The sequence below is a fragment of the Bombina bombina genome, chromosome 1 (genome assembly GCF_027579735.1).
Source record: "Bombina bombina isolate aBomBom1 chromosome 1, aBomBom1.pri, whole genome shotgun sequence".
Lineage (NCBI taxonomy): Eukaryota > Metazoa > Chordata > Amphibia > Anura > Bombinatoridae > Bombina > Bombina bombina.
In genome coordinates this window covers 1,178,058,187-1,178,082,623 of record NC_069499.1, presented here as the reverse complement: position 1 = coordinate 1,178,082,623, position 24,437 = coordinate 1,178,058,187, and the positions used below count along the sequence as shown (strand labels likewise).

General features: G+C 40.2%; 1 protein-coding gene across 1 annotated transcript in view; it reads right to left on the bottom strand.

Moving 5' to 3' along the window:
• Positions 1 to 24,437, bottom strand: part of LOC128663856 (serine/threonine-protein kinase tousled-like 2) — an 894,029-nt gene that overhangs the window by 170,093 nt on the left and 699,499 nt on the right. Inside the window, exon 16 of the mRNA XM_053718402.1 lies at positions 2,725 to 2,806. Coding sequence (XP_053574377.1) covers positions 2,725 to 2,806 — 82 coding nt within the window. The remainder of the gene's footprint in view (positions 1 to 2,724; positions 2,807 to 24,437) is intronic.

The window sequence follows — 24,437 nt, the reverse complement described above, 5'->3', positions numbered from 1 at the left end:
GTTAGTCCCGCAAGGTGGTAGCCTGTCGGGAAAACATTAGTACAGTACATTCACGAAGAAAGAAAATGAAACGATCTTACCAGAATCTACGCCGTGGAACAGGAACACGGCCCTTCAAGTGTGACGGGTAGTAGCATCTCCTCCGCCATGGACTTGAGAGAAGAAAGCAGGCAGCGGAGTGAACTTAGACAATGCTGATTGCTTGAGGAGCTGTTAAAATGAGTCGGGATGGTTTGGCAGAAAGACTCTTTCTGCATCTCCGGACTCTAACTTTCATCCAAGCCCTCACTGAGAGACTTACAGGATTACTTAAAACTCCTGTCCCATGTTGCAGAGTACGACACTTATCTGTCAACCTCCTGGGACGAAAGGCAAAGAATGACTGGGGGATGAGGGGAGTGGGAGGATTATTTAAGCCTTTGGCTGGGGTGTCTGTCTCCTCCTGGTGGCCATGTTCTTATTTCCCAAAAGTAATGAATTCAGCTGTGGACTCTTTCCATTTAAGAAGAAAATTATTTTTAATTTTGAATCCTCTGTGCATTACATCCATATACTGAACTGTGAGGGACCTTTGCTCATCTTGCAGACATTTACGGGCATAACTATATTGATTTATTAAACTTTAATTGCAAAATGCAGAGCTGCACATTCTCCTTAGTTCTCTACAAGATACACAGTCATTTATAAAAGCTGTCAAATTATTAATTTTACCCAGAATGATCCAATGCTGCCTTCAGAAGACCTCACAAGTGACAGCTTCGAGAAATGCCTGTGTATCCTGTAGAGAACTAAGAAGAATGTACAGCTCTGCATCTTGCAATTAAAAATATATATAAATCAATATAGGTATGCCCAAAAATGTCTAACTGTAAAAATATTGTAAAATGTCAATGGACTAATTAAACAGATTTATTTCTACATCCCAGTGGCACAGATATAAGCAAATGGTTTGGGGGCATTTGCATCTGCAATGGTGGCCATAAGTTTAGTTGCAACAGACAGCAGCTTTGGAAACACCTATATACACTATCCACAACCCTCTGTATAGTCAATAGGGACAGCACGTTGTATACACACAGCTACCTAGTGTATTGTGTTGTCTCAATACACTATACAGGTTGCTGTGTGTATACAATGTGCTATCCTCCCTACACACTATGGTAGCTGTGTGTATACAATTTGCTGCCTCTATACAGAGCATTGTGTGTATAGACTATGCTGTCCCTATACACGGAGCTAAATATATTGCGCTGTCCCTGTATGAGCATAGTGTGTGTGTATAAGTTTAGTGTGTATGAGTTTAGTGTTTGTGTATGAGTTTAGTGTGAGTGTGTATATGAGTTTAGTGTGTGTGTGTGTGTGTGTGTATGTGGGTGCTTAGGTATGCATGTTTTTGATCACATGTATGTATGAGTGCGTGTGAATGTATGAGTGCGTGTGAATGTATGAGTGCATGTTGTATCATGAGTGCGTGTGTGGACTGTATGTGTTGTATCATGAGTGTGTGTGTGTGGACTGTGTATGTTGTACCATGAGTGTGTTTGTGTGAGACTGTGTACGAATGTTTTTTTTTGTTTTTTTTTTTAAGTATGAGTGTCCATGTGTATGTCCAAGTGTGCGTGTATGTATGTATGTTGAGTGTATGTATGATGTGTGTATGTATGAGTTTAGTGTGTGTGTATGACTAATATGAATGTGTGTGCTTATGTATGTATGTCTGTGCGTGTACAAAATGTATGAGACATGCACTTTAGGCTAGCCAATCAGTTCTGACTCCTAGGTAACTCCACGTGCATGAACACAATTTTATCTATATGGCACACATGAACGAATGCCCTCTAGTTGTGAAAACAGTCAAAATGCATTCCGATAAGAGGTGGCCTTCAAGGGCTAAGATATTAGCATATGACCTACCTAGGTTTAGCTTTCAACTAAGAATACCAAAAGAACAAAGCAAAATTGATAATAAAAAGTACATTTTTAGTTGTTTAAAATTATATGCCCAATATGAAACATGAAAATTTATTTTTACTATATCTTAGTATAGTATATTATATATTTATACTATACCCTTTAATTATGGTCAGATCAGCCTAATGCACTTATACTTTAAAGGTTATTTTACATCCTCAATTCAGTTGCACTGTGTGTATATTATGTACCTTTTGTATTAGTAAATAAAAATAATAAAGTCAAGTTAATTTATTTAAGTTAGTCAATCACTTTCCTTTTTTTTTTCTTTATTAATCTATAGCTGAGGCGAGAATAAGTAGATTAGAATAAAGCCTTTAATGTGAGATGCTTCTCTCACCACGCATGTATAAAACTGTTATTTCATAAATTCATCCTATTTCATAAGACCGGCATTATTCTTTAAATAAGGTAACTAGTATACAAGGAAAAGCCTGACAAGATTGTAGTCACTGACCCATTATTGGAAAAGAGGCCTTTTCACACATGTTTCCATTTTATATGCAAGATAAAACATTAGGGTACAATGTACATTAGTAGAAGCAATTTTGCAAACAAGTTTATTGCAAAAATACTGCAAATTTTAAACTCTGTAAACTACATTTTTTAATTTTATGTCTTTGCTAAAGTGAATCACAAACCACAATCAATTTGCTTCACTTTACCACCAATACCATTAAAACATAAAATATTGATGTACATTGTGCCAAAATATCACATTAATTGTACCTCAAATTAAATTCCCATTCTTACCTTATATACTTCACTAAAGCCACCTCTACCCAAAAGATGCAGCAACAGATAACGATCATTTAGCGTTGGATGGTCTTTAAATCTGCAAAGAAGTAGTAATGTGAGAAAACTCTCTGCCACAATTTACATAAAAAAAATGGTTTAGGAAAGGGTCACGTAACTACTAGTAAGTAGATATACAGTGCATTCATAAAATATTCTGAACTCTTAATAATTTTTCACATTATGTTGCAGCCTTATGCTTAAATGGTTTTAAAAAAAAACAAAAAAAACTCTCATCAATCTACACTACATACCCCTAATCACAGAGTAAAAAGCCAGATTTGATAACTTTTAAATTTATTTAAAAAAAAATATATATATATATAATGAAATATCACAATGACATAAGTATTCAGACCCTTAACTTTGTTGAAGTACCTTTGGCTGCGATTAGAGCCTCAAGTATTTTTTGGGGTATTGAACACCTGGATTTGCGGATTTTATTTGCAATTCCTCTCTGCAGATGCTCTCAAGCTCTGTCAGGTTGGATGGGGAGGGGACCATCAGGGTACAGCCATTTTCAGGACTCTCCAGAGATGTTCTATTGGGTTCAAGACTGGGCCACTTTTCCAAAGTTGTCCATAAGCTACTCTTGTGTTGTCTTGGCTGTGCGCTCTCAGGGTCATCCTTCTGTTGGATAGTGAACCTTTGGCCCAGTCTGAGGTCCTGAGCGCTGTGGACCAGTTTTTCATTAAGGATATCCTCTTTATTTTGCTGCATTCAAATATCCCTCAACTCTGACTAGTCCCAGCCACTGAACCCCCCAGGAATGATGTTACCACCACCATGATTCTTTGTAAAGATAATAAGTGGGTGACGAATGGTGTCTGGTTTCCTCATGAGATGCTTGGAATTCAAGCTGAACAGTTCGAACTTAATTTCATCAGACCAGAGAATAACAATTTATGTAAGAACTTACCTGATAAATTCATTTCTTTCATATTGGCAAGAGTCCATGAGCTAGTGACATATGGGATATACAATCCTAACAGGAGGGGCAAAGTTTCCCAAACCTCAAAATGCCTATAAATACACCCCTCACCATACCCACAATTCAGTTTAACGAATAGCCAAGCAGTGGGGTGATAAAGAAAGGAGTAGAAAACATAATTTATGTAAGAACTTACCTGATAAATTAATTTCTTTCATATTGGCAAGAGTCCATGAGCTAGTGACATATGGGATATACAATCCTACCAGGAGGGGCAAAGTTTCCCAAACCTCAAAATGCGTATAAATACACCCCTCACCACACCCACAATTCAGTTTAACGAATAGCCAAGCAGTGGGGTGATAAAGAAAGGAGTAGAAAGCATCAACAAAGGAAATTTGGAAATAATTGTGCTTTATACAAAAAATCATAACCACCATAAAAAGGGTGGGCCTCATGGACTCTTGCCAATATGAAAGAAATGAATTTATCAGGTAAGTTCTTACATAAATTATGTTTTCTTTCATGTAATTGGCAAGAGTCCATGAGCTAGTGACATATGGGATATCAATACCCAAGATGTGGAGTCTTCCACTCAAGAGTCACTAGAGAGGGAGGGAATAAAACAAAAAAAAAACCATAATTTATGTAGGAACTTACCTGATAAATTAATTTCTTTCATATTAGCAAGAGTCCATGAGCTAGTGACGTATGGGATATACATTCCTACCAGGAGGGGCAAAGTTTCCCAAACCTCAAAATGCCTACAAATACACCCCTCACCACACCCACAATTCAGTTTAACGAATAGCCAAGAAGTGGGGTGATAAAAAAGGAGCGAAAGCATCAAAATAAGGAATTGGAATAATTGTGCTTCATACAAAAAAAATCATAACCACCACAAAAAAGGGTGGGCCTCATGGACTCTTGCTAATATGAAAGAAATGAATTTATCAGGTAAGTTCCTACATAAAGTATGTTTTCTTTCATGTAATTAGCAAGAGTCAATGAGCTAGTGACGTATGGGATAATAAATACCCAAGATGTGGAACTTCCACGCAAGAGTCACTAGAGAGGGAGGGATATAATAAAGACAGCCAATTCCGCTGAAAAATAATAATCCACAACCCAAAACAAGAGTTTTGATCTCAATAATGAAAAAAACTGAAATTATAAGCAGAAGAATCAAACTGAAACAGCTGCCTGAAGTACTTTTCTACCAAAAACTAAGAAAACACATCAAAATGTAAGAATTTAGTAAAAGTATGCAAAGAAGACCAAGTTGCTGCTTTGCAAATCTGATCAACAGAAGCTTCATTCCTAAACGCCCAGGAAGTAGAAACTGACCTAGTAGAATGAGCCGTAATTCTTTGAGGCAGGGATTTACCCGACTCTACATAAGCATGATGAATCAAAGACTTTAACCAAGACGCCAAAGAAATGGCGGAGGCCTTCTGACCTTTTCTGGACCCAGAAAAGATAACAAATAGACTAGAAGTCTTTCTAAAATCTTTAGTAGCTTCAACATAATATTTCAAAGCTCTTACTACATCCAAAGAATGTAAAGATCTCTCCTTTGAATTCTTAGGATTAGGACACAATGAAGGAACGACAATTTCTCTACTAATGTTGTTAGAATTCACAACCTTAGGTAAAAATTTAAATGAAGTCCGCAACACTGCCTTATCCTGATGAAAAATCAGAAAAGGAGATTCACAAGAAAGAGCAGATAACTCAGAAACTCTTCTAGCAGAAGAGATGGCCAAAAGGAAACGAACTTTCCAATAAAGTAATTTAATGTCCAGAGAATGCATAGGTTCAAACGGAGGAGCTTGTAAAGCTCTCAGAACCAAATTAAGACTCCAAGGAGGAGAGATTGACTTAAAGGGCCACTGTAAGTAAATATTTTCTATGCCTGTTACTAACTAACTACCCCAAATACGCTTTTTATCAATAGCATTTAATTAACATATCTCTACCGTATATCAGAAATCTTTTCTGCAAATTTAATTGTTTTCCAAACCCACTCCGTGGGTATCCTTTGCTCTGTACCAATCCGTTTACAATACCTAGGTTTCAAAATGGTGCTTTAAACACAAAGTTATTGGTTTAAGTATTTTGAACATGCAATGCTGAATATAGTGGGCAGGATAGCATGACATCATCGGCGAATAAAAGATATAACTTTTAGAACGTTATGAAACTTCGTTTTGGAGAAAATATAGGTCAGTAGGTTTTAATTAATGTTTATTAACTTTAATATGTTAGTTGTTTAGCTTAAAAATTATAACAGAAAGTAATCCTTTAATGACAGGTTTGATACGAACCAAAGCCTGTACAAAACAATGAATATCAGGAAGATTAGCAATCTTTCTGTGAAAAAGAACAGAAAGAGCAGAGATATGTCCTTTCAAAGAACTTGCAGACAAACCCTTATCCAAACCATCCTGAAGAAACTGTAAAATTCTAGGAATTCTAAAAGAATGCCAGGAGAATTTATGAGAAGAACACCAAGAAATGTAAGTCTTCCAGACTCGATAAATCTTCCTAGACACAGATTTACGAGCCTGTAACATAGTATTAATTACTGAGTCAGAGAAACCTCTATGACTAAGAATCAAGCGTTCAATTTCCATACCTTCAAATTTAATGATTTGAGATCCTGATGGAAAAAAGGGCCTTGAGATAGAAGGTCTGGTCTTAACGGAAGTGTCCAAGGTTGGCAAGTGGCCATCCGAATGAGATCCGCATACCAAAACCTGTGAGGCCATGCTGGAGCCACCAGCAGTACAAACGAACGTTCCATTAGAATTTTGGAAATCACTTTTGGAAGAAGAACTAGAGGCGGAAAGATATAGGCAGGATGATAATTCCAAGGAAGCGACAACGCGTCCACTGCCTCCGCCTGAGGATCCCTGGATCTGGACAGATACCTGGGAAGTTTTTTGTTTAGATGAGAGGCCATCAGATCTATTTCTGGAAGTCCCCAGATTTGAACAATCTGAAGAAATACCTCTGGGTTAAGGGACCATTCGCCCGGATGTAACGTCTGGCGACTGAGATAATCAGCTTCCCAATTGTCTACACCTGGGATGTGAACCGCAGAGACTAGACAGGAGCTGGATTCCGCCCATACAAGTATCCGAGATACTTCTTTCATAGCCTGAGGACTGTGAGTCCCACCCTGATGATTGACATATGCCACGGTTGTGACATTGTCTGTCTGAAAACAAATAAACGATTCTCTCTTCAGAAGAGGCCAGAACTGAAGAGCTCTGAAAATCGCACGGAGTTCCAAAATGTTTATTGGTAATCTCGCCTTCTGAGATTCCCAAACCCCCTGCGCTGTCAGAGATCCCCATACAGCTCCCCAACCTGACAGACTCGCATCTGTTGAGATCACAGTCCAGGTTGGACGAACAAAAGAAGCCCCTTGTACTAAACGATGGTGATCTATCCACCACGTCAGAGAGTGTCGTACATTGGGATTTAAGAATATTAATTGTGATATCTTTGTATAATCCCTGCACCATTGGTTCAGCATACAAAGCTGAAGAGGTCGCATGTGAAAACGAGCAAAGGGGATCGCGTCCGATGCAGCAGTCATAAGACCTAGAATTTCCATGCATAAAGCTACCGAAGGGAATGATTGAGACTGAAGGTTTCGACAGGCTGAAACCAATTTCAGACGTCTCTTTTCTGTTAGAGACAAGGTCATGGACACTGAATCTATTTGAAAACCTAGAAAGGTTACCCTTGCCTGAGGAATCAAGGAACTCTTTGGTAAATTGATCCTCCAACCATGTTTTTGAAGAAACGACAAGTCGATTCGTATGAGATTCTGCAGAATGTGAAGACTGAGCAAGTACCAAGATATCGTCCAAATAAGGAAATACCGCAATACCCTGTTCTCTGATTACAGAGAGAAGGGCACCGAGAACCTTTGAAAAGATCCATGGAGCTGTTGCTAGGCCAAACGGAAGGGCCACAAACTGGTAATGCTTGTCTAGAAAAGAGAATCTCAGAAACTGAAAATGATCTGGATGAATTGGAATATGAAGATATGCATCCTGTAAATCTATTGTGGACATATAATGCCCTTGCTGAACAAAAGGCAGAATAGTGCTTATAGTTACCATTTTGAATGTCGGTATCCTTACATAACGATTCAATATCTTTAGATCCAGAACTGGTCTGAAGGAATTCTCCTTCTTTGGTACAATGAATAGATTTGAGTAATACCCCAGCCCCTGTTCCAGAACTGGAACTGGCATAATTACTCCAGCCAACTCTAGATCTGAAACACATTTCAGAAATGCCTGAGCCTTCACTGGGTTTATTGGAATGCGAGAGGGAAAAAATCTCTTTGCAGGCGGCCTTACCTTGAAACCTATTCTGTACCCTTGTGAAACAATGTTCTGAATCCAAAGACTGTGAATTGAATTGATCCAAATGTCTTTGAAAAATCGTAACCTGCCCCCTACCAGCTGTGCTGGAATGAGGGCCGCACCTTCATGTAGACTTGGGAGCTGGTTTTGACTTTCTAAAAGGCTTGGATTTATTCCAGATTGGAGAAGGTTTCCAAACAGAAACCGCTCCTTTAGGGGAAGGGTCAGGCTTCTGTTCCTTATTCTGACGAAAGGAACGAAAACGATTAGCAGCCCTATATTTACCTTTAGATTTTTTGTCCTGAGGCAAAAAAGATCCTTTCCCCCCAGTAACAGTTGAAATAATAGAATCCAACTGGGAGCCAAATAATTTATTACCTTGGAAAGAAAGAGAAAGCAAAGTTGACTTTGAAGACATATCTGCATTCCAAGTTTTAAGCCATAAAGCTCTTCTAGCTAAAATAGCTAAAGACATATACCTGACATCAACTCTAATGATATCAAAGATGGCATCACAAATAAAGTTATTAGCATGTTGAAGAAGTTTAACAATGCTATGAGTATTATGGTCTGATACTTGTTGTGCTAAAGCCTCCAACCAAAAAGTGGAAGCGGCAGCAACATCAGCCAAAGAAATAGCAGGCCTAAGAAGATTACCTGAACATAAATAAACTTTCCTTAGAAAGGATTCAATCTTCCTATCTAAAGGATCCTTAAAGGAAGTACTATCTGCCGTAGGAATAGTAGTACGTTTAGCAAGAGTAGAGATAGCCCCATCAACTTTAGGGATTTTGTCCCAAAACTCTAATCTGTCAGATGGCACAGGATACAATTTCTTAAACCTTTGAGAAGGAGTAAATGAAGTACCCATATTATTCCATTCCCTAGAAATAACTTCAGAAATAGCATCAGGGACAGGAAAAACTTCTGGAATAACCATAGGAGGTTTAAAAACCGAATTTAAACGCTTAGTAGATTTATTATCAAGAGGACTAGATTCCTCCATCTCTAAAGCGATTAAAACTTCTTTAAGTAAAGAGCGAATAAATTCCATTTTAAATAAATATGAAGATTTATCAGTGTCAATATCTGAGATAGAATCTTCTGAACCAGAAATATCCTCATCAGAAACAGACAAATCAGAATGATGACGGTCATTTAAAATTTCAGCTGAAAAATGAGAAGTTTTAAAAGACCTTTTACGTTTATGTTTACTGGAAGGAGGAATAACAGACATAGCCTTCCTAATAGATTTAGAAACAAATTCTTTTATATTAACAGGAACATCCTGAGTATTAGATGTTGAGGGAACAGCAACAGGTAATGGTATATTACTAATGGAAATACTATCTGCATTAGCAAGCTTATCATGATATTCATCACAAACTACAGCTGGAGGAACAGTTACCACAAGTTTACAACAAATGCACTTAACTTTGGTAGAACCAGCATCAGGCAGCGTCTTTCCAGAAGTAGATTCTGATCCAGGGTCAATCTGAGACATCTTGCAATATGTAATAGAAAAAACAACATATAAAGCAAAATTATCAAATTCCTTAAATTACAGTTTTAGGAATGGGAAAAAAATGCCAGTGAACAAGCCTCTAGAAACCAGAAGCAATGAAAAACGAGATAATGTGAAAAAAAGGTGAAGACAAGAACGACGCCCACATTTTTTAGCGCCAAAAGAGACGCCCACATTATTGGCGCCTTAAATTTTTTGGCGCCAAGAATGATGCCACATCCAGTGACCCCGACATTTTTGGCGCAAAACGTCAAAAAAATTACGCAATCACTTACAACTTCTGGCGTCAAGTATGACGCCGGAAATGATAAAAATTTTTTTGCACCAAAAACATAATTTATGTAAGAACTTACCTGATAAATTCATTTCTTTCATATTAGCAAGAGTCCATGAGCTAGTGACGTATGGGATATACATTCCTACCAGGAGGGGCAAAGTTTCCCAAACCTCAAAATGCCTATAAATACACCCCTCACCACACCCACAATTCAGTTTAACGAATAGCCAAGAAGTGGGGTGATAAAAAAGTGCGAAAGCATATAAAATAAGGAATTGGAATAATTGTGCTTTATACAAAATCATAACCACCACAAAAAAGGGCGGGCCTCATGGACTCTTGCTAATATGAAAGAAATGAATTTATCAGGTAAGTTCTTACATAAATTATGTTTTCTTTCATGTAATTAGCAAGAGTCCATGAGCTAGTGACGTATGGGATAATGACTACCCAAGATGTGGATCTTTCCACACAAGAGTCACTAGAGAGGGAGGGATAAAATAAAGACAGCCAATTCCTGCTGAAAATAATCCACACCCAAAATAAAGTTTAACGAAAAACATAAGCAGAAGATTCAAACCGAAACCGCTGCCTGAAGTACTTTTCTACCAAAAACTGCTTCAGAAGAAGAAAATACATCAAAAACAGAATTTATGTTTACCTGATAAATTTCTTTCTCCAACGGTGTGTCCGGTCCACGGCGTCATCCTTACTTGTGGGATATTCTCTTCCCCAACAGGAAATGGCAAAGAGCCCAGCAAAGCTGGTCACATGATCCCTCCTAGGCTCCGCCTACCCCAGTCATTCGACCGACGTTAAGGAGGAATAATAGCATAGGAGAAACCATATGGTACCGTGGTGACTGTAGTTAAAGAAAATAAATTATCAGACCTGATTAAAAAACCAGGGCGGGCCGTGGACCGGACACACCGTTGGAGAAAGAAATTTATCAGGTAAACATAAATTCTGTTTTCTCCAACATAGGTGTGTCCGGTCCACGGCGTCATCCTTACTTGTGGGAACCAATACCAAAGCTTTAGGACACGGATGAAGGGAGGGAGCAAATCAGGTCACCTAAATGGAAGGCACCACGGCTTGCAAAACCTTTCTCCCAAAAATAGCCTCAGAAGAAGCAAAAGTATCAAACTTGTAAAATTTGGTAAAAGTGTGCAGTGAAGACCAAGTCGCTGCCCTACATATCTGATCAACAGAAGCCTCGTTCTTGAAGGCCCATGTGGAAGCCACAGCCCTAGTGGAATGAGCCGTGATTCTTTCGGGAGGCTGCCGTCCGGCAGTCTCGTAAGCCAATCTGATGATGCTTTTAATCCAAAAAGAGAGAGAGGTAGAAGTTGCTTTTTGACCTCTCCTTTTACCTGAATAAACAACAAACAGGGAAGATGTTTGTCTAAAATCCTTTGTAGCATCTAAATAGAATTTTAGAGCGCGAACAACATCCAAATTGTGCAACAAGCGTTCCTTCTTTGAAACTGGTTTCGGACACAGAGAAGGTACGATAATCTCCTGGTTAATGTTTTTGTTAGAAACAACTTTTGGAAGAAAACCAGGTTTAGTACGTAAAACCACCTTATCTGCATGGAACACCAGATAAGGAGGAGAACACTGCAGAGCAGATAATTCTGAAACTCTTCTAGCAGAAGAAATTGCAACTAAAAACAAAACTTTCCAAGATAATAACTTAATATCAACGGAATGTAAGGGTTCAAACGGAACCCCCTGAAGAACTGAAAGAACTAGATTGAGACTCCAAGGAGGAGTCAAAGGTTTGTAAACAGGCTTGATTCTAACCAGAGCCTGAACAAAGGCTTGAACATCTGGCACAGCTGCCAGTTTTTTGTGAAGTAACACCGACAAGGCAGAAATCTGTCCCTTCAGGGAACTTGCCGATAATCCTTTTTCCAATCCTTCTTGAAGGAAGGATAGAATCCTAGGAATCTTAACCTTGTCCCAAGGGAATCCTTTAGATTCACACCAACAGATATATTTTTTCCAAATTTTGTGGTAAATCTTTCTAGTTACAGGCTTTCTGGCCTGAACAAGAGTATCGATAACAGAATCTGAGAAACCTCGCTTCGATAAAATCAAGCGTTCAATCTCCAAGCAGTCAGCTGGAGTGAAACCAGATTCGGATGTTCGAACGGACCCTGAACAAGAAGGTCTCGTCTCAAAGGTAGCTTCCAAGGTGGAGCCGATGACATATTCACCAGATCTGCATACCAAGTCCTGCGTGGCCACGCAGGAGCTATCAAGATCACCGACGCCCTCTCCTGATTGATCCTGGCTACCAGCCTGGGGATGAGAGGAAACGGCGGGAACACATAAGCTAGTTTGAAGGTCCAAGGTGCTACTAGTGCATCCACTAGAGCCGCCTTGGGATCCCTGGATCTGGACCCGTAGCAAGGAACTTTGAAGTTCTGACGAGAGGCCATCAGATCCATGTCTGGAATGCCCCAAAGTTGAGTGACTTGGGCAAAGATTTCCGGATGGAGTTCCCACTCCCCCGGATGCAATGTCTGACGACTCAGAAAATCCGCTTCCCAATTTTCCACTCCCGGGATGTGGATAGCAGACAGGTGGCAGGAGTGAGACTCCGCCCATAGAATAATCTTGGTCACTTCTTCCATCGCTAGGGAACTCCTTGTTCCCCCCTGATGGTTGATGTACGCAACAGTCGTCATGTTGTCTGATTGAAACCGTATGAACTTGGTCCCCGCTAGCTGAGGCCAAGCCTTGAGAGCCTTGAATATCGCTCTCAGTTCCAGAATATTTATCGGTAGAAGAGATTCTTCCCGAGACCAAAGACCCTGAGCTTTCAGGGATCCCCAGACCGCGCCCCAGCCCATCAGACTGGCGTCGGTCGTGACAATGACCCACTCTGGTCTGTGGAATGTCATCCCTCGTGACAGGTTGTCCAGGGACAGCCACCAACGGAGTGAGTCTCTGGTCCTCTGATTTACTTGTATCTTTGGAGACAAGTCTGTATAGTCCCCATTCCACTGACTGAGCATGCACAGTTGTAATGGTCTTAGATGAATGCGCGCAAAAGGAACTATGTCCATTGTCGCTACCATCAACCCGATCACTTCCATGCACTGAGCTACGGAAGGAAGAGGAACGGAATGAAGTATTCGACAAGAGTCCAGAAGCTTTGTCTTTCTGGCCTCTGTTAGAAAAATCCTCATTTCTGAGGAGTCTATAATTGTTCCCAAGAAGGGAACCCTTGTTGACGGGGATAGAGAACTCTTTTCCACGTTCACTTTCCAGCCGTGCGATCTGAGAAAGGCCAGGACGATGTCCGTGTGAGCCTTTGCTCGAGGGAGGGACGACGCTTGAATCAGAATGTCGTCCAGGTAAGGTACAACTGCAATGCCCCTTGGTCTTAGCACAGCTAGAAGGGACCCTAGTACCTTTGTGAAAATCCTTGGAGCAGTGGCTAATCCGAAAGGAAGCGCCACGAACTGGTAATGTTTGTCCAGGAATGCAAACCTTAGGAACCGATGATGTTCCTTGTGGATAGGAATATGTAGATACGCATCCTTTAAATCCACCGTGGTCATGAATTGACCTTCCTGGATGGAAGGAAGGATAGTTCGAATGGTTTCCATCTTGAAAGATGGGACCTTGAGAAATTTGTTTAAGATCTTGAGATCTAGGATTGGTCTGAACGTTCCCTCTTTTTTGGGAACTATGAACAGATTGGAGTAGAACCCCATCCCTTGTTCTCTCAATGGAACAGGATGAATCACTCCCATTTTTAACAGGTCTTCTACACAATGTAAGAACGCCTGTCTTTTTATGTGGTCTGAAGACAACTGAGACCTGTGGAACCTTCCCCTTGGGGGAAGTCCCTTGAATTCCAGAAGATAACCCTGGGAGACTATTTCTAGCGCCCAAGGATCCAGAACATCTCTTGCCCAAGCCTGAGCGAAGAGAGAGAGTCTGCCCCCCACCAGATCCGGTCCCGGATCGGGGGCCGATATTTCATGCTGTCTTGGTAGCAGTGGCAGGTTTCTTTGCCTGCTTTCCCTTGTTCCAGCCTTGCATTGGTCTCCAAGCTGGCTTGGCCTGAGAAGTATTACCCTCTTGCTTAGAGGACGTAGCACCTTGGGCTGGTCCGTTTTTACGAAAGGGACGAAAATTAGGTCTATTTTTTGCCTTGAAAGGCCGATCCTGAGGAAGGGCATGGCCCTTACCCCCAGTGATATCAGAGATAATCTCTTTCAAGTCAGGACCAAACAGCGTTTTCCCCTTGAAAGGAATGTTTAGTAGCTTGTTCTTGGAAGACGCATCAGCCGACCAAGATTTCAACCAAAGCGCTCTGCGCGCCACAATAGCAAACCCAGAATTCTTAGCCGCTAACTTAGCCAATTGCAAAGAGGCGTCTAGAGTGAAAGAATTAGCCAATTTGAGAGCATTGACTCTGTCCATAATCTCCTCATAAGGAGGAGAGTCACTATCGAGCACCTTAATCAGTTCATCAAACCAGAAATATGCGGCTGTAGTGACAGGGACAATGCATGAAATGGGTTGTAGAAGGTAACCCTGCTGAACAAACATCTTTTTAAGCAAACCTTCTAATTTTTTATCCATAGGATCTTTGAAAGCACAACTATCCTCTATGGGAATAGTGGTGCGTTTGTTTAAAGTAGAAACCGCTCCCTCGACCTTGGGGACTGACTGCCATAAGTCCTTTCTGGGGTCGACCATAGGAAACAATTTTTTAAATATGGGGGGAGGGACGAAAGGAATACCGGGCCTTTCCCATTCTTTATTAACAATGTCCGCCACCCGCTTGGGTATAGGAAAAGCTTCTGGGAGCCCCGGCACCTCTAGGAACTTGTCCATTTTACATAGTTTCTCTGGGATGACCAAATTTTCACAATCATCCAGAGTGGATAATACCTCCTTAAGCAAAATGCGGAGATGTTCCAATTTAAATTTAAAAGTAATCACATCAGATTCAGCCTGCTGAGAAATGTTCCCTAAATCAGTAATTTCTCCCTCAGACAAAACCTCCCTGGCTCCCTCAGATTGGGTTAGGGGCCCTTCAGAGATATTAATATCAGCGTCGTCATGCTCTTCAGTAACTAAAACAGAGCATCCACGCTTACGCTGACAAGGGTTCATTTTGGCTAAAATGTTTTTGACAGAATTATCCATTACAGCCGTTAATTGTTGCATAGTAAGGAGTATTGGCGCGCTAGATGTACTAGGGGCCTCCTGAGTGGGCAAGACTCGTGTAGACGAAGGAGGGAATGATGCAGTACCATGCTTACTCCCCTCACTTGAGGAATCATCTTGGGCATCATTGTCATTATCACATAAATCACATTTATTTAAATGAATAGGAATTCTGGCTTCCCCACATTCAGAACACAGTCTATCTGGTAGTTCAGACATGTTAAACAGGCATAAACTTGATAAGAAAGTACAAAAAACGTTTTGAAATAAAACCGTTACTGTCACTTTAAATTTTAAACTGAACACACTTTATTACTGCAATTGCGAAAAAACATGAAGGAATTGTTCAAAATTCACCAAACTTTCACCACAGTGTCTTAAAGCCTTGAAAATATTGCACACCAATTTTGGAAGCTTTAACCCTTAAAATAACGGAACCGGAGCCGTTTTAAGCTTTAACCCCTTTACAGTCCCTGGTATCTGCTTTGCTGAGACCCAACCAAACCCAAGGGGAATACGATACCAAATGATGCCTTCAGAAGTCTTTTATCAGTATCAGAGCTCCTCTCACATGCGACTGCATGCCATGCCTCTCAAAAACAAGTGCGCAACACCGGCGCGAAAATGAGACTCTGCCTATGCTTTGGGAAAGCCCCTAAAGAATAAGGTGTCTAAAACAGTGCCTGCCGATATAATTATATCAAAATACCCAGAATAAATGATTCCTCAAGGCTAAATAAGTGTTAATATCAATCGATTTAGCCCAAAAAATGTCTACAGTCTAAATAAGCCCTTGTGAAGCCCTTATTTACAATCGTAATAAACATGGCTTACCGGATCCCATAGGGAAAATGACAGCTTCCAGCATTACATCGTCTTGTTAGAATGTGTCATACCTCAAGCAGCAAAGGACTGCAAACTGTTCCCCCAACTGAAGTTAATGCTCTCAACAGTCCTGTGTGGAACAGCCATGGATTTTAGTTACGGTTGCTAAAATCATTTTCCTCATACAAACAGAATTCTTCATCTCTTTTCTGTTTCTGAGTAAATAGTACGTACCAGCACTATTTGAAAATAACAAACTCTTGATTGAATAATGAAAAACTACAGTTAAACACTAAAAAACTCTAAGCCATCTCCGTGGAGATGTTGCCTGTACAACGGCAAAGAGAATGACTGGGGTAGGCGGAGCCTAGGAGGGATCATGTGACCAGCTTTGCTGGGCTCTTTGCCATTTCCTGTTGGGGAAGAGAATATCCCACAAGTAAGGATGACGCCGTGGACCGGACACACCTATGTTGGAGAAATGATAGAATTTAGTAAAAGTATGCAAAGAGGACCAAGTTGCTGCTTTGCAGATCTGATCAACCGAAGCTTCATTCCTAAACGCCCAGGAAGTAGAAACTGACCTAGTAGAATGAGCTGTAATTCTCTGAGGCGGAGTTTTACCCGACTCAACATAGGCAAGATGAATTAAAGATTTCAACCAAGATGCCAAAGAAATGGCAGAAGCTTTCTGGCCTTTTCTAGAACCGGAAAAGATAACAAATAGACTAGAAGTCTTACGAAAAGATTTCGTAGCTTCAACATAATATTTCAAAGCTCTAACAACATCCAAAGAATGCAACGATTTCTCCTTAGAATTCTTAGGATTAGGACATAATGAAGGAACCACAATATCTCTACTAATGTTGTTGGAATTCACAACTTTAGGTAAAAATTCAAAAGAAGTTCGCAACACCGCCTTATCCTGATGAAAAATCAGAAAAGGAGACTCACAAGAAAGAGCAGATAATTCAGAAACTCTTCTGGCAGAAGAGATGGCCAAAAGGAACAAAACTTTCCAAGAAAGTAATTTAATGTCCAATGAATGCATAGGTTCAAATGGAGGAGCTTGAAGAGCTCCCAGAACCAAATTCAAACTCCAAGGAGGAGAAATTGACTTAATGACAGGTTTTATACGAACCAAAGCTTGTACAAAACAATGAATATCAGGAAGAATAGCAATCTTTCTGTGAAAAAGAACAGAAAGAGCAGAGATTTGTCCTTTCAAAGAACTTGCGGACAAACCTTTATCTAAACCATCCTGAAGGAACTGTAAAATTCTCGGTATTCTAAAAGAATGCCAGGAAAAATGATGAGAAAGACACCAAGAAATATAAGTCTTCCAGACTCTATAATATATCTCTCGAGATACAGATTTACGAGCCTGTAACATAGTATTAATCACAGAGTCAGAGAAACCTCTTTGACCAAGAATCAAGCGTTCAATCTCCATACCTTTAAATTTAAGGATTTCAGATCCTGATGGAAAAAAGGACCTTGTGACAGAAGGTCTGGTCTTAACGGAAGAGTCCACGGTTGGCAAGAGGCCATCCGGACAAGATCCGCATACCAAAACCTGTGAGGCCATGCCGGAGCTACCAGCAGAACAAACGAGCATTCCTTCAGAATCTTGGAGATTACTCTTGGAAGAAGAACTAGAGGCGGAAAGATATAGGCAGGATGATACTTCCAAGGAAGTGATAATGCATCCACTGCCTCCGCCTGAGGATCCCGGGATCTGGACAGATACCTGGGAAGTTTCTTGTTTAGATGGGACGCCATCAGATCTATTTCTGGAAGTTCCCACATTTGAACAATCTGAAGAAATACCTCTGGGTGAAGAGACCATTCGCCCGGATGCAACGTTTGGCGACTGAGATAATCCGCTTCCCAATTGTCTACACCTGGGATATGAACCGCAGAGATTAGACAGGAGCTGGATTCCGCCCAAACCAAAATTCGAGATACTTCTTTCATAGCCAGAGGACTGTGAGTCCCTCCTTGATGATTGATGTATGCCACAGTTGTGACATTGTCTGTCTGAAAACAAATGAACGATTCTCTCTTCAGAAGAGGCCAAAACTGAAGAGCTCTGAAAATTGCACGGAGTTCCAAAATATTGATCGGTAATCTCACCTCCTGAGATTCCCAAACTCCTTGTGCCGTCAGAGATCCCCACACAGCTCCCCAACCTGTGAGACTTGCATCTGTTGAAATTACAGTCCAGGTCGGAAGCACAAAAGAAGCCCCCTGAATTAAACGATGGTGATCTGTCCACCATGTTAGAGAGTGTCGAACAATCGGTTTTAAAGATATTAATTGAGATATCTTCGTGTAATCCTTGCACCATTGCTTCAGCATACAGAGCTGAAGAGGTCGCATGTGAAAACGAGCAAAGGGGATCGCGTCCGATGCAGCAGTCATAAGACCTAGAATTTCCATGCATAAGGCTACCGAAGGGAATGATTGTGACTGAAGGTTTCGACAAGCTGTAATCAACTTTAGACGTCTCTTGTCTGTTAAAGACAGAGTCATGGACACTGAATCCATCTGGAAACCCAGAAAGGTTACCCTTGTCTGAGGAATCAAAGAACTTTTTGGTAAATTGATCCTCCAACCATGATCTTGAAGAAACAACACAAGTCGATTCGTATGAGATTCTGCTAAATGTAAAGACTGAGCAAGTACCAAGATATCGTCCAAATAAGGAAATACCACAATACCCTGTTCTCTGATTACAGACAGCAGGGCACCGAGAACCTTTGTAAAAATTCTTGGAGCTGTAGCTAGGCCAAACGGCAGAGCCACAAACTGGTAATGCTTGTCCAGAAACGAGAATCTCAGAAACTGATAATGATCTGGATGAATCGGAATATGCAGATATGCATCCTGTAAATCTATTGTGGACATATAATTCCCTTGCTGAACAAAAGGTAAGATAGTCCTTACAGTTACCATCTTGAACGTTGGTATCCTTACATAACGATTCAATATTTTTAGATCCAGAACTGGTCTGAAAGAATTCTCCTTCTTTGGTACAATGAAGAGATTTGAATAAAACCCCATCCCCTGTTCCGGAACTGGAACTGGCATAATTACTCCAGTCAACTCTAGATCTGAAACACATTTCAGAAATGCTTGAACTTTTACTGGATTTACTGGGACACGGGAAAGAAAAAATCTCTTTGCAGGAGGTCTCAACTTGAAACCAATTCTGTACCCTTCTGAAACAATGCTCTGAATCCAAAGATTGTGAACAGAATTGATCCAAATTTCCTTGAAAAAACGTAACCTGCCCCCTACCAGCTGAGCTGGAATGAGGGCCGCACCTTCATGTGGACTTAGAAGCAGGCTTTGCCTTTCTAGCTGGCTTGGATTTATTCCAAACTGGAGATGGTCTCCAAACTGAAACTGCTCCTGAGGATGAAGGATCAGGCTTTTGTTCTTTGTTGAAACGAAAGGAACGAAAACGATTATTAGCCCTGTTTTTACCTTTAAATTTTTTATCCTGTGGTAAAAAAGTTCCTTTCCCACCAGTAACAGTTGAAATAATGGAATCCAACTGAGAACCAAATAATTTGTTACCCTGGAAAGAAATGGAAAGTAAAGTTGATTTAGAAGCCATATCAGCATTCCAAGTTTTAAGCCATAAAGCTCTTCTAGCTAAAATAGCTAGAGACATAAACCTGACATCAACTCTGATAATATCAAAAATGGCATCACAGATAAAATTATTAGCATGTTGAAGAAGAATAATAATATCATGAGAATCACAATGTGTTACTTGTTGCGCTAAAGTTTCCAACCAAAAAGTTGAAGCTGCAGCAACATCAGCCAAAGATATAGCAGGTCTAAGAAAGGACTCAATTTTCCTATCTAGAGGATCCTTAAACGAAGTACCATCTGACGTAGGAATAGTAGTACGTTTAGCAAGGGTAGAAATAGCCCCATCAACTTTAGGGATCTTGTCCCAAAATTCTAGTCTGTCAGACGGCACAGGATATAATTGCTTAAAACGTTTAGAAGGAGTAAATGAATTACCCAAATTATCCCATTCTTTGGAAATAACTGCAGAAATAGCATCAGGGACAGGAAAAACTTCTGGAATAACTACAGGAGATTTAAAAACCTTATTTAAACGTTTAGATTTAGTATCAAGAGGACCAGAATCCTCTATTTCTAAAGCAATTAGGACTTCTTTAAGTAAAGAACGAATAAATTCCATTTTAAATAAATATGAAGATTTATCAGCATCAACCTCTGAGACAGAATCCTCTGAACCAGAGGAATCATCAGAATCAGAATGATGATGTTCAGTTAAAAATTCATCTGTAGGGAGAGAAGTTTTAAAAGATTTTTTACGTTTACTAGAAGGAGAAATAACAGACATAGCCTTCTTTATGGATTCAGAAACAAAATCTCTTATATTATCAGGAACATTCTGCACCTTAGATGTTGAAGGAACTGCAACAGGCAATGGTACTTTACTAAAGGAAATATTATCTGCTTTAACAAGTTTGTCATGACAATCAATACAAACAACAGCTGGAGAAATAGCTACCAAAAGTTTACAGCAGATACACTTAGCTTTGGTAGATTCAGCACTTGACAGCGATTTTCTTGTAGTATCTTCTGACTCAGATGCAACGTGAGACATCTTGCAATATGTAAGAGAAAAAACAACATATATATAAAGCAAAATTGATCAAATTCCTTAAATGACAGTTTCAGGAATGGGAAAAAATGCCAAAGAACAAGCTTCTAGCAACCAGAAGCAATAAAAAATGAGACTTAAATAATGTGGAGACAAAAGTGACGCCCATATTTTTTCGCGCCAAATAAGACGCCCACTTTATTTGGCGCCTAAATGCTTTTTGGCGCCAAAAAATGACGCCACATCCGGAACGCCGACATTTTTGGCGCAAAATAACGTCAAAAAATGACGCAACTTCTGGCGACACGTATGACGCCGGAAACGGAAATAGAATTTTTGCGCCAAAAAAGTCCGCGCCAAGAATGACGCAATAAAATGAAGCATTTTCAGCCCCCGCGAGCCTAACAGCCCACAGGGAAAAAGTCAAATTTTAAGGTAAGAAAAATGTTAAAATGCATTATCCCAAATATGAAACTGACTGTCTGAAAATAAGGAAAGTTGAACATTCTGAGTCAAGGCAAATAAATGTTTGAATACATATATTTAGAACTTTATAAACAAAGTGCCCAACCATAGCTAGGAGTGTCACAGAAAATAAGACTTACTTACCCCAGGACACTCATCTACATATAGTAGATAGCCAAACCAGTACCGAAACGAGAATCAGCAGAGGTAATGGTATATATAAGAGTATATCGTCGATCTGAAAAGGGAGGTAAGAGATGAATCTCTACGACCGATAACAGAGAACCTATGAAATAGACCCCTTAGAAGGAGATCACTGCATTCAAATAGGCAATACTCCTCACATCCCTCTGACATTCACTGCACGCTGAGAGGAAAACCGGGCTCCAACTTGCTGCGGAGCGCATATCAACGTAGAATCTAGCACAAACTTACTTCACCACCTCCATCGGAGGCAAAGTTTGTAAAACTGAATTGTGGGTGTGGTGAGGGGTGTATTTATAGGCATTTTGAGGTTTGGGAAACTTTGCCCCTCCTGGTAGGAATGTATATCCCATACGTCACTAGCTCATGGACTCTTGCTAATTACATGAAAGAAAAAGTCCGCGCCAAGAATGACGCAATAAATTGAAGCATTTTCAGCCCCCGCGAGCCTAACAGCCCACAGGGAAAAAGGTAAATTTGAAACAATTTTTAAGGTAAGAAAAAAATTGATTATTCATATGCATTATCCCAAATAATGAAACTGTCTGAAATAAGGAATATTGATCATCCTGAATCAAGGCAAATATAAGTTTAAAGACATATATTTAGAACTTTATATATAAAGTGCCCAACCATAGCTTAGAGTGTCACAAAAAATAAGACTTACTTACCCGAGGACACTCATCTACATATAGTAGATAGCCAAACCAGTACTGAAACGAGAATCAGTAGAGGTAATGGTATATAAGAGTATATCGTCAATCTGAAAAGGGAGGTAAAAATCTCTACGACCGATAACAGATAACCTATGAAATAGATCCCGTAGAAGGAGACCACTGAATTCAAATAGGCAATACTCTCTTCACATCCCTCTGACATTCACTGCACTCAGAGGAAAACTGGGCTCCAGCCTGCTGCGAAGCGCATATCAACGTAGAATCTAGCACAAACTTACTTCACCACCTCCACGGGAGGCAAAGTTTGTAAAACTGAATTGTGGGTGTGGTGATGGGTGTATTTGTAGGCATTTTGAGGTTTGGGAAACTTTGCCCCTCCTGGTAGGAATGTATATCCCATACGTCACTAGCTCATGGACTCTTGCTAATTACATGAAAGAAACAGCCATATTCCGCTGAGAAAATAATCCACAACCCAAAAATAAGTTATTTTCACTTTTGAAAGAAAAAAACTTAAATCAAAAAGCAGAAGAATCAAACTGAAACAGCTGCCTGAAGAACTTTTCTACCAAAAACTGCTTCCGAAGAAGCAAATACATCAAAATGGTAGAATTTAGTAAATCTATGCAGAGAGGACCAAGTGGCTGCTTTGCAAATCTGATCAACTGAAGCTTCATTCTTAAAAGCCCATGAAGTAGAGACTGATCTAGTAGGATGAGCTGTAATTCTCTGAGGCGGGGTTTGACCCGACTCCAAATAAGCTTGATGAATCAAAAGTTTCAACCAAGAAGCCAAGGAAATAGCAGAAGCTTTCTGACCTTTCCTAGGACCAGAAAATAAAACAAATAGACTAGAAGTCTTCCTGAAATTTTTAGTAGCTTCCACATAATATTTCAAAGCTCTTACCACATCCAAAGAATGTAAGGATCTCTCCAAAGAATTCTTAGGATTAGGACATAAAGGGACAACAATTTCTCTACTAATATTTTTAGAATTCACAACCTTAGGTAAAAATTGAAAAGAAGTCCGCAAAACTGCCTTATCCTGATGAAAAATCAGAAAAGGAGACTCACAAGAAAGAGCAAATAGCTCAGAAACTCTTCTAGCAGAAGAGATAGCCAAAAGGAACAACACTTTCCAAGAAAGTAGTTTAATGTCCAAAGAATGCATAGGTTCAAATGGAGGAGCCTGTAAAGCCCTCAGAACCAAATTAAGACTCCAAGGAGGAGAAATTGACTTAATGACAGGCTTAATACGAACTAAAGCCTGTACAAAACAGTGTATATCAGGAAGTATAGCAATTTTTCTGTGAAATAAAACAGAAAGAGCGGAGATTTGTCCTTTCAAGGAACTTGCAGACAAACCCTTATCCAAACCATCCTGAAGAAACTGCAAAATTCTAGGAATTCTAAAAGAATGCCAGGAGAAATTATGAGAAGAACACCATGAAATGTAAGTCTTCCAAACTCTATAATAAATCTTTCTAGAGACAGATTTACGAGCTTGTAACATAGTATTAATCACTGAATCAGAGAAACCTCTATGACTTAGAACTAAGCGTTCAATTTCCATACCTTCAAATTTAATGATTTGAGATCCTGATGGAAAAACGGACCTTGAGATAGTAGGTCCGGCCGTAACGGAAGTGGCAAAGGCGGGCAACTGGACATCCGAACCAGATCAGCATACCAAAACCTGTGTGGCCATGCTGGAGCCACCAGCAACACAAAAGACTGTTCCATGATGATTTTGGAAATCACTCTTGGAAGGAGAACTAGAGGCGGGAAGATGTAAGCAGGTTGATAACACCAAGGAAGTGTCAGCGCATCCACTGCTTCCGCCTGAACATCCCTGGACCTGGACAGGTATCTAGGAAGTTTCTTGTTTAGATGAGAGGCCATGAGATCTATCTCTGGAAGCCCCCACATCTGAACAATCTGAGAAAACACATCTGGATGGAGAGACCACTCCCCTGGATGTAAAGTCTGGCGGCTGAGATAATCTGCCTCCCAATTGTCTACACCTGGGATATGCACCGCAGAGATTAGATAGGAGCTGGATTCCCCCCAAGCAAGTATCTGAGATACTTCTTTCATAGCTTGGGGACTGTGAGTCCCACCCTGATGATTGACATAAGCCACAGTTGTGATATTGTCTGTCTGAAAACAAATGAAAGGTTCTCTCTTTAGTAGAGGCCAGAACTGAAGAGCCCTGAGAATTGCACGGAGTTCTAAAAAATTTATTGGTAATCTCGCCTCTTGAGATTTCCAAACCCCTTGTGCTGTCAGAGACCCCAAACAGCTCCCCAACCTGAAAGACTCGCATCTGTTGTGATCACAGTCCAGGTTGGGCGAACAAAAGAAGCCCCTTGTACCAAACAATGGTGATCTATCCACCATATCAGAGAGTGTCGTACATTGGGATTCAAGGATATTAATTGTGATATCTTTGTATAATCCCTGCACCACTGATTCAGCATACAAAGCTGTAGAGGTCTCATGTGAAAACGAGCAAAGGGGATTGCGT